This window comes from Podarcis liolepis (assembly GCF_965112155.1).
Source record: "Podarcis liolepis genome assembly, chromosome: 4".
NCBI lineage: Eukaryota > Metazoa > Chordata > Lepidosauria > Squamata > Lacertidae > Podarcis > Podarcis liolepis.
The window spans coordinates 40,126,895-40,138,488 of record NC_139558.1 but is presented as its reverse complement, the minus strand read 5'-3'; the positions used below and the strand labels follow the sequence as shown (position 1 = coordinate 40,138,488).

Below are 11,594 nucleotides of genomic sequence, written 5' to 3'. Positions count from 1 at the left end.
TGTAGTACCACAGAACTGCTTTATGGCACAAGGGGCGGGGGACAATAATATACTATTTCTGGTTTTGGACAACTCTTGTAGAAGCTCAGCATAGCTAAAAATAAGTACCGTATTTTTCGCCCTATAGGACGGACCGTCCCATAAGGCGCACCTAGTTTTTTGGGGAGGAAATAAAGGGAAAAAATTATGTCCCCCCCAGGCGCGGGGCTGGGGCGGGGGAAGCTCGAGCCCCCAAACAGGCAGCTCTCTGCAAGCCGTGGGAGTGCTCCCGCTGCTTGCTGAGAGGTCCGCGAAGCCTGGATGCGCTGAGCTGAGCGCGCGCAGGCTTCAGCATGCAGGCAACTCTCCGCAAGCAGCGGGAGCCCAGCGCTGGGCTCCCACTGGTTGCAGAGAGGTGTGCGAAGCCTGGAGAGCATGAGGGGTCGGTGCGCACCAACCCCTCTCGCTCTCCAGGCTTCAGCGAAAGCCTGCATTCGCCCCATAGGACGCACACACATTTCCCCTTCATTTTTGGAGGGGGGAAAGTGCATCCTATAAGGCGAAAAATGCGGTATTTGTGTTCTGGACCCAGTTCTTCCAGATTCTGATGTGGATTGTCCAAATGTTATCGGCAACTAAGATTGTTGGCTAAGAGCGATACATTTAAAAGTTATTTTTGATAATCCGTTGTGGTGAATTAAACAGCTTCTTATTTTTAGGTTCTACATTAGTATAAGCATTCCAAATAATTATATCAAGAATTTGTACCCAAACCCTGTAGAGTAGAACAGTATTGTTAATCTCACATTGCTTTTGGGATCAATGCCAACTGGAGTCGAGGGGAGGAATACCTTTTGGGTTTGGGACCTTAAACATAAAGAGGACCTCAAAAATGATATTTTGACTTCCGATAAGCTTTGCAGTTTGCTTTTATGTGATTTGACCAAAATGTGGCATATTTTCTCAGCTTAAAGCTGCAAATCTAAGCCATTGAGAGAAGTAATTTGGTAAAAAAAAATTTGTTTTTTTGTTAACTGTTATAGATGCCGTCATATTAAAGAGTTCAAAATGTTCAGAAATATTATTAAAATATTTCTGCTTTGATTAGACCATGGTGAATAGGTACTCTCAGACCAGCTGAATATGTAAACAAAACACTCTGCTTTATGTCTTATTTTTGTTTTCACATATCACCATTTTTATTTTTCTTATGCCTAGCAGTCTGAAAGGCTGGAAATGCCTCCCTCTGATAAGAGGCCTATATAGGAGCTTAGGTGGACATGCCTTGATTATCTTAATTGAGGGTTGAGGTTTACATTCCCTTCTGGGCAATATTCTGGGGGCTGTGTGCCCTTAGTGGGCGGGGCCAGAGGCAAAATTGGGCAGAGCAACGAGTGCGCATTCTACCTTTCAAACAGTAGGTTAGCTCCTAAGCATAACACACACATCCAGCCTCCATCTGAGCAAGCAAGAGGCATTGTCAGAGTTCAAGAATCCACTCCAGACAGGTGGAAATACTTCAGGAAGGTGCCAGGAGGGCTGGTTAAGAAACATGGCTTGGAGAGACTCTCAAGGCTGGGGCACCACATTTGGCCCCTAGGCGAGAGGTCCCTATTCCTGGCTTAGTGCCCCCAATTGAGTTTATAAGATGACTTGAGATTTACTGTAAATCAGTGGCTTCAAATGTTACCTAGGCACTACACTGCCTCATACACTGTTCACTCTGTGTAATAATGTATCTTCTGGTTTCTCAAGGATATGTATATACAAGAATAATAAATAGTGGCTTCAGAAGCTTATAGCTACAGCCTTTCTGTTCTATTTATCTTTCCCACCTCAGATGTTTAAGAGTATATACAAATCTGCCACAACCTCCTAGCATATCCCAACATTTAGTATCTAGAAAGTTCAGTTGACAAACTAGGCTTCCTTTGCAGCACTTGTCTCAAATAAGCTAAGCTTCCTATATTCCAGTAGCAGGTGTTGAATGTTCCATGAGCTGCTGCTATTCCTTCAAATGTTTTAAAATTTCGCCCGGTGCAAAGGCTGAGATTGAGCCTCATTCAGTTCAGTGTGGCTTTAACCTACAGAACGTTTTTGTAGAATGTGACCAAGCTATACCATCTCTTTAAAAAGCTTGTTATAGCTCAAGTCATGGTTTGCTGCTAGTGAATTTCTCAGACACTGCCAGAAATACCACTGAGACTGAGGGTTAGTTGGCCATTCAAGGACGGACCTGTTGCACAATCTTTTCCTGAGGCGGAGATACTTTGAGGTTTGCAAAACCTTTTCAAGGAACACCAGGATGATTACATCAGCTTTTTCATCCACAAGCCGCTGGTGTGCCAAGTAAAAGGTTGTCTTGAAGTTGCCGCTCGAGATATACCTGTTTGTTAGCACAAATATAGTTTTTCTGCTCTCTTGTATACTCTCAGAAAGGTTTTCCAGGACCGGCCGCCCTGGTAGCCAATCTCTGTCTTCCAAACATAGCTTGAATCGTTTCTCTCTGCCATCTTCCAGCTTTTCAAGTAATTCTTTTAGGACCCACTCATTTACAGCTGCATCTTTCTTATCGTAAGCAATGAAAGCATCGTAAATAGCTTTGGACGAAGAGAGGCGTTTATATCCTTTCAAACTGGCAGTGCAGAAATGATAGATGTACCACACGTCCCAGAAATACAAGTGGCTCATCACTGTGACCAGCATCAGAGACATGATGACCGAGACAGTCATTAAGTACAGGATCGAAGAATAGTTCAGCTCGCAGGTATTCTGATCCAAGAAAACCACACTTTTGCCTTTCCATGCACCTGGGCCTGCACATGTCACATCTGTTGCCAGTAAAGGAATAGTCACGTTTGTCCGGTTGACCCATGAGACAAACCACACAAGGTCACAGTCGCATCGGAAAGGATTGCCGTGTAAAACTAATGTGTCTAGCTTGTCAAGAACATTCTTGGGAAAGCTGAAATTACTAAGTGTTTTGATTTTGTTAAAACTGAGATCTAGATGTTTCAGCTGGTAGGCACCTTGAAGAAAGTTTTTTGTCAGTTTTCTAATCCTGTTGTTTTGCATGTTGAGGTTCTCTAGGCCCCTGGAGCAGTTGGACAGCTCACGGGGGACTGTACTCAACAGGTTGTCGCTAAGATCCAAGGTTTTTAGGTTTTCCAGAAGGTGAAGGTTTGCCCAATTAAAACTCTTCATTTTGTTACGTGCCAATATGAACACCTTGAGCTTGGAAGGCAAGTTCTCAAAAACATCTGGAGGCAAAAAGGTTAGAGAGTTTTCAGAAATGTCAAGAGTCTTTAGGTTGGTCAGGTCCTTGAACAAGGACAAGAATTCTTTATTCCCATCCCGCCATAAAACATTTAAGCGATTCTTTCTAAATTCCAGAGTTTTGAGTGAACTGCTTGCCATCCCTTTATCAGTGGATGTAGAAATCTCATTCCCGTTCATGAACAACGTTTTGAGATTAATAAGATTACCAATGAAGCCCAACATGTGAGTGATGCCTTCTGCCTTAAAATAGTAACTATTATCACTGAGGTCGAGAACTTCTAGTTCCTTCAGCTCTTTAAAGGCATTTGAATTTAGCAAGTCAATCCGGTTGTTAGAAAAATCCAGATATTTCAAGTTGGAAAGATATTTGAATTCAGTTCCGTTGAGAGTTTGGCTCATAGCATTAGCAGACAAGTTGAGGCACTTGAGGAAAGTGAGGTCCTTGAAATCAGAGGGCTTGACAAAAAACATGTTGTTTCTGCTCAAATCCAGCATTGCTCCATAGCTGCTGCAAGAAGTGTCGCCGGCGAAAGGCAATGGATAAGCAGCCTCTCTGTCTTTGCATTTGCAACTTCGGCCATACTCATCATATCTGAAGTAATGCATATCTTTCAGCACAACACCATTACTTTCAACTAATGAATGCTTTGGAAGAGAGTTTAAATTACCAGTGGATCCACTTGAAATGAGAGATATTTTATTGAAGGAAAGATTTATAACTTTAAGAGCTGGGAAGCTTTTGAACTCAGACACATCAACATTCCTGATGAAATTAGTCCCAAAATCCAGCACACTAAGATTTTGTAGAGGAATCAAATTTTGTAAAGTATGGTTATCCAGTTCCCGGAAAATGAAACCCCTCAAACCTAAGAATTGCAGATTGGTAAGAGTAGAAAACGTCTTTGGTAGCTTCAGATATTGGGAATATGACCCCAGATCAAAATTGAAAGACAAATCCAAGCTTACAAGGTTAGGAAGAGACTTCAGAAAGTCAGCACGCTCAATTTTTTTAGCCAAATAATTCTGTGAGAGATCGAGCACTTTAAGTTTCATAGTATTCTTAAACCACTTTGGATCCACTCTGCGAAGGGAAGTGCTGTGCAGCCGCAGAACTTCCAATTGTGTTAAGGAGTCGAAAGCACTGGAATTAATAAAAATACTTGCCTGACCTTCGCATTCCACACAGTAATAGGGGGCATTGTGACAGCGAGGGCAGTTGCCACTTAAGTCCAGGATTTTCAAATTATGAAGGCTGGCTAAATCATCCCCACTAATATTCCGAATTATATTATTGTAAAGGTAAAGTTCCATTAAGGAGGATGGCAGATTCTGTGGGACTTTTGATATGTTATTAGCTTTTAAGGATAACACAGTTAACTTCCCAAGGGCCTGAAATGCTGTTGCATCAATGCTATAGGAAACATTGCAAGGATTGCGGTAATAGCAGTTCTGACCAAGGAAGAGACTTTCTAGGTTGCTAAGTCCTGACAAATTATTGAGGCTAAAAATGTGGTTTGCTTCGAGACTTAGAAGATGCAGATTTGAAGGCAGATCCAGAGGGATGGTGAAGAGTTGATTTCCATCTAAATACAGTGATTTTAGTTTGTGGAGTTTGGCAAAACTGCCGGGTTTGATTTGGGGAATCGTGGTACACACCTTGTCTTTTGGCCCCAACATGGTAGGCACACAGTTGCACCTGAAATCAATTTCCAGAAGATTCTTGAGGTTGTTAAAATAGCTTTGGGCAATCATTGGGATGTGGTTAATGGCGAGTGTCAGGTTAGTAATGTTGGCAGACATTTCTTCTGGGAATGTTGGGAATGTTATGAGGCCACGCTCACTGCAATTTGCTAGCAAATATTCGCTACCAGCAACCATATCACAAGGCAAGGTTTTGGGGAATTGTGTCGCTGGCACCATCCTTGGAAACAGGAACGTAATGAACATAATGGAGAAAAGCAAACTGCTTGTTTGCTGTAGGTGATTTGCCTAGACAGAAGGGAAAATGCAGTCACAACAAACTCAGCTTAAAAGGCTTCTCTTAGACATTTCAATATTGGTAGCGAAAGCAACAGTGAGTTTTGTAGCACCATAAAGACACATACCAAAACAATGTAGATTACAGGCTCCTGCTGTGTGTGAGGCTGTGCATGAACTTTATAAATAAAGTTCAGATAATTTCTACAGGATGCACATACCATAGTGGACAGAGATCAGATTTCCACCCCTCTCTCATCGTACTAGAAACTATGGCTACCCAGAGAAACAAAATGGTGGGAAATTTGAGTCAGACAAGAGGAAGCACTTTCCCACACTTGTTTCTCCATTCACTTATAAAGCAAGAGGTTTTGTTTTTTTAATAGAAAGGAATACACAGGGAAGCAAAGCCAGCTCTTCCTCTTGCCTTATGTCACTGCACTTGGTTAATATTATGTAGTTCTTCTGCAGCCTGGCTTCAACTGGAAGTGATGAGTCAAGCAGAGAACTGGTTGCTGCTATGGAGTACACAAGGCAGTGGCGTAGCGTGGGGGTGCAGGGGGGGGGCCGGCCGCACTGGGCACAACATCTAGGGGTTAGGGTTAGGGGGCGCAAATCCACGGGTTAGGGGGCGCAAATCCACGGGTTAGGGGGCGCAAATTACTTGCCTTGCCCCGGGTGCTGACAACCCACGCTACGCCACTGACACAAGGCAAAGCATGGGAGAGGTTGGCCGCACTCCCATTTCAGTCCTTTTTTCGTGCAGACATAGCAAACACCTGCCTAAAATGCATGCAGTTGCCCTGTAACATCTAGTCTGGACCCTCGGTGCCACGGTCAGTGTAATGGTGGAGAAGAGCATTCTCCCATTTCAGAATTATTAATTGCAGCTGCTTCCCCATGTCTCAGAGTAGTCAACAAAGTGATGAAACTGACTAGTGTGATCGCTTTTGTGTCTGGGGAGGGGAAATCATTTTGCTGAACGGCAGGCTATATGAGAGGGAGGGAGAGCTTGCATGTTTTCTGTTTCAAGAGCTACTCGTGGTTTTACAAAACCTAAAACAGTTTTGAGACATTAGGAGAGAGTATGCTAGGAGAGAGCTGCTATCCAGTCACTGGTCACGACAATCACATCAAAATACACACATCTGTTGCACGTGCAGAGCTCTGAGGTGCAACTTGAAAAATAATAATTGCATGTGGTCAGAAAAAAAGAATGGGTTTTCCTACTCTTCAAGGTCTACCTTTTCTTTAATAAAACCCTAGTGGTCCACTGTTAGCTTCTAAAAGCAAGGGAACATAGAACTATCTGTGCAGCATTTGAAATAGATTTTAGCTATGTATTTTTTAATTAAATAGTTTTTAAATTAAATTTTAATTTTTTAAAAAAAAGTTTTTAAATTGATTTATATATGTACAGTGGTACCCCGCAAGACGAACACCTCGCAAGACGGAAAACCCGCTAGACGAAAGGGTTTTCCGTTTTGGAGGCGCTTCGCAAAACGAATTTCCCTATGGGCTTGCTTCGCAAGACGAAAGCCCATAGGGAAATCTCCGGGACAGCGGGGAAGCGCAGCGCATTTAGAAGCGCTCGGGAAAGCAGCGCACTTCGCTGCTTTGCCCAGAGTGCTTTTAAATGCGGGCGGCTGGGAGGGAGTCCCTTGGCCCCCCGCTGGACTTCCCGAAGCTCTATTGAAGTCCAGCGGGGGGCCAAGGGATTCCTTCCCAGCCGCCCACGTTTAAAAGCACTCCGGGGAAAGCAGCGCACTTCGCTGCTTTGCCCAGAGTGCTTTTAAATGCGGGCGGCTGGGAGGGAATCCCTTGGCCCCCCGCTGGACTTCCCGAAGCTCTTTTTAAGTCCAGCGGGGGGGCCAAGGGATTCCTTCCCAGCCACCCACGTTTAAAAGCACTCCGGGGAAAGCAGCGCACTTCGCTGCCTTGCACAGAGTGCTTTTAAATGCGGGCGGCTGGGAGGGAATCCCTTGGCCCCCCGCTGGACTTCCCGAAGCTCTTTTGAAGTCCAGCGGGGGGCGAAAGTCTTTGTCCCCCCTGCCTGCCTTCCCAGGGGCTTTTAAATCGCCCCGGACAGCGGAGAAGTCCTCCGCTGTCCGGAGCGATTTTAAAATGCTGCCCGCCAGCATTTTAAGATAGCCCCGCACAGCGGAGAAGTCCTCCGCTGTCCCAGGGTTTTTTAAAATGCTGGGGGTGGGAAGAAAAGCCCTTGTCCCCCCCCCCCCAGCCTTCAGAAGAGGTCCGGGGACAGACTGTCCCCGGACCTGGCCTGAAGGTGGTTTCCCTAGGAACGCATTAATTGATTTTCAATGCATTCCTATGGGAAACCGTGCATCGCAAGACGAAAAAACCGCAAGACGAAGAGAATTGCGGAACGAATTAATTTCGTCTTGCGAGGCACCACTGTAATTGTTTTAAGCATATTTTAAATCATTTTGAGATGCTTCATAGGAAGCAAGTCATAAATGAAATAATAAAAACAAGAATATGTTCAGATAAAATGCTAAGCTACAGTATGTTTGCTCTCCTTTCTTCTCTCTTCCTTTGATGGTGCTGTAAGGAGGAGATCAGAAGTACCTGACTCCATTTCAGTGAACTGCATTTTGTCCTTGGCTCAGTTCACAGGCAACACCAAGCCAAGCCATTGCTTAGTGAGGATGCATGAGTGTGCAGGCTCGCAGATTGGATACTGCAGCCATTTTGCTCCCCCAGCCCTACTACTGCTGCACTGGAATGAGCTAAGTCATTGTGCAGTGTGTCATCTGAATGTCTCCCAGACAAACCATAAGCAGTAAGCCATAGAACAGCTTGTTTGCTGCAGCTTGTTTGCCTGGGATGAGTCTGTGTGTCAGATGGCAGGTTAAGCCAACCCATAGTTTAGTTCATGGTAACAGGTCCAGGACCAGAGAAGGAGCAAAGTGGTTAGTTTCCTTGCTGGGGACAAGTACACCTGGGTAAAGCCATAATTTGGCTCACAGTTATGGGTGAACTGGGTCAATATGTTTGAACGAAGAACTGCAGTTTGTTTTAACTATGGCGTATTCCAGAAGTGGGGCAGCTTTGTAGCCCAGGGTGGCCAGTTTCAAAAGCCCACTGCAAGCGATAGGCTCAGATGTTTGGCAAGGACGGAGAGAGAGAGAGAGAGAGAGAGAGAGAGAGAATGAGGTGGCAGAAAGAGAGAGAGAATGGATGGCCATGGTTCTTTTTAGCTCTGGATTCTGCCATGTGGCCCCTGATGGATTATCTCTCACCCACCTTGACAGAATAAAGGCTGCCCACCCTGGTTTATTTAGACAAGCCAGAATTGTAAACTATGGTTTAATTTTGTATTATCTGGACAAACCGTTGCTTAAATTCACAATAGTTTGTCCTAATTTGGGCATAACACATTGGAGATGGAGGGAAATGCTTTGCCCTTAATAGTGATCTTGGGTATATGGCAACATTCCATAAGTAACACCAAACCATGTTGCTTTTTCTCTTTAAATCTGTGTTTTTAATGAGGTTGCTGCTCACATGTTTACCTTTGATTTAAGCACCTGCCCTTGCTGTCTTTATTTGGATAACAGCCTTTTGATTTTGATTTTGGGATTTTATACAGTAGTTGAATATTAATGACTAATCTTGCAGTTCAGCCTGCTCCTCTAATTAGAGTTGCAAAGAGCCCAGAACAACAGTATGAAACATAATTAACTGCACAGGGAGGGAAATGTGGATTAGTAGATGTGAATGCTCAGTTAAGCAGCTTGTCATGTCAGAAGGCAGGTGCTTACCTGGATGCCCAGAGGTGTGCGCAAGTATTTCCTCTCTCTCTTCATGGTGTGATCAGTTTCTTGCAATGAAGAATTACCTGTTTAACTGAGGAGGCAGCAAGAGAGTGCATTTTAGAAATATGCCAATAATAAAATAAATATGGAATTGTTTCTGTGGTAGAATCATAGAACTGTAGAGTTGGGTGGAATCTACACACATATAAAAAAACCCCGATGTGAATTTTTTTTTTAAAAAAAAAAGTTTTGAAAAATACATTGGATTTTGCATAGCTCACTGTTACCATCTAGTGTCACATTTGTATATTGCACTTTACAGCACATTTAAAACATTTTATTTGCAGCTGTGTAGCTGAGTCCTTGGAAGGGCCCACAACATGGGGCTTGAGCCCACAACTCTGATATTAGGCTGAGTCAAGATGGAAGCACTTTCAGAAATCACTGAATGAGATAACGAGTGACATTTTCGATTCATCACAACTTCTATTATAATGTTTATAATTGTATTTTGACAGTTTGGAAAAGATAAATAAATGATTCTAACTCAGAACTGCAGGGGGCTCTGAAAGTGAGAAGGCAGACACCCCCTTTAAAAAAAAACTTAAATTATTTTCAAACAAAATTAGCAACTGCTATTAACAGTGACCTGGCCTGCAGCCGTTAGCAGATGATAATGCATGTCTCCATGCAGTAAGAAGCTTTGCCTGCTACTGTTCTACAAAGCAAAGTCTTTGGTAAAAGTGTGTGGAGCACATGGGAGCATGAGGTGGAGCATGAGATGGGAGCATGAGGTGGAGCTGCAAAAATAAGGAACAGCAGAAGTGAAAGGACTGGCCATACAGAGGGGCAAGGGAGAAGGAGCCGAATTTTCACGTATCAAATCATTGGGCTCCAGATGTGTTGGATTCCAGCTCCTATCACCCCCAGCCAACTGGTGAGGGCTGCTCTAACCTCTGTATGCTTGACTTAGCCAGAGCCAGTCCAACCTGTGCAGTTGGGAACTCCCCCATAGAAGCAGCTAAAGTTAGTTTTCACATCTGCATTGGTTCTTCTAGGGCAGGAATGGAGAACTTGAGGTGCTTCTCATGTTGCTGAGCTCCAGTTGCCATCAACCCCAGCCAGATGGCCCAGTAGTCAGGGATGATGGATGAACCTAAAGACATAATAAAAAAATTCCTCCCGGTAGCACCTTAGAGACCAACTAAGTTTGCTATTGCTATGAGCTTTCGTGTGCACGCACACTTCAGATATCACATGAAAGCTCATACCAATAACAAACATAGTTGGTCTCTAAGGTGCTACTGGAAGGATTTTTTTTATTTTGTTGCGACTACGGCAGACCAGCATGGCTACCTACCCGTACTAAAGACATAAGAAGAGCCTGCTAGATCAGACCAGTGGCCCATCTAGTCCATCTTTCTGCACTCACAGTGGTCAACCAGATGTGACTGGTTCCTCATCCCTGTAGTAGGGTGATTTTATTGCCCCTTCCATTTTATAATAGAAGCAGCCATGTCAGTAAGATAAAGCCAGCTGCAGCGACAATAATTCGTAGACCAGGCATAGGCAAACTCAGCACTCCAGATGTTTTGGGACTACAACTCCCATCATCCCTGACCACTGGTCCTGTTAGCTAGGGATGATGGGAGTTGTAGTCCCAAAACATCTGGAGGGCTGAGTATCTATGCCTGTTGTAGACTATCAAACTAGCAAAATTTTGGGCTTAGAGACCAAACCAACAGGTCCGTTTTCTTGCAAGGTTTGTATCTGTCTCACTCTTTTTGCCCAGTTCCAACTGACTGAGTCACAAGTTATAATAAAGCCACACAACACTAACAACTCATCACTTGACCCCTTTTGGTATCTAGGTGAGTCTAAGGCTGTTATCCTCAATTACTACGGAGTTCAAAGGTATGTCACTTTTCTCCAGAGATAAATGTGAGGTTTAGCCTCTGAAGTTTTCTGGTTCCTAACCATTGGGTTGGAGAGTCATTTTTTCCAAACCAACTAGCCTATATGTTAACTTCCTGTTTTAAAGATCAATAGTACTCATTATATGTTTATAAAATACACACCTTAACAGAACGTAGCAGATGGGAATGGAGGCGAATACAGAAGAAAATGATACAATTCTCAAAAATACTTATTGCACTCAAGAGTTGCTTCCAGATACAAATGCTTTCAAGAATACAGTTAAAAATTGAACTTACCATTCTATGAAGGATTTTGAGGAGTTCTGTGTTAGATGGAGAGAACAATGAAATAAGCCCTTCCAACTTCAGGTCAGGTATAAAATACAGGGAGAGCACGAGAATTCACCAATTGAATGATTCTGTCACCTATTTGGGTACTTCTTCGTTTCTCACCAGGAACTTGCAAAATTAATAGTATGTGAGGCAGCTGTCACCAATGCTCACTTCCTCAAAAGTAAAAATAGTGTGGGGAATTGGGGGTGTTTTTTTTGTTTGTTTGGGTTTTTTGGTTCTTAAAAAAAAAATCCTACATTGTCTTCAAAGCATGAACCTGCCATTGCAATGAAAGTGTACCTGGGCTGTGCTGCTTCAGAATGCAGGTTGA

The 11,594-nt window shown here is 43.6% G+C and overlaps 1 protein-coding gene across 1 annotated transcript; it reads right to left on the bottom strand.

Annotated features, from left to right (window-relative positions):
* Positions 1-556: 556 nt before the first annotated feature.
* On the bottom strand, positions 557-11,366 carry LOC310706284 (toll-like receptor 7). Its single transcript, XM_083501845.1, has 3 exons — positions 11,228-11,366; positions 9,021-9,105; positions 557-5,247 (listed from the first exon to the last, which is right to left on the bottom strand). Exons 2-3 carry the CDS (start codon positions 9,063-9,065, stop codon positions 2,095-2,097), a joined length of 3,198 nt encoding a protein of 1,065 aa, XP_083357971.1. The 5' UTR covers positions 9,066-9,105; positions 11,228-11,366; the 3' UTR covers positions 557-2,094.
* Positions 11,367-11,594: the final 228 nt, after the last annotated feature.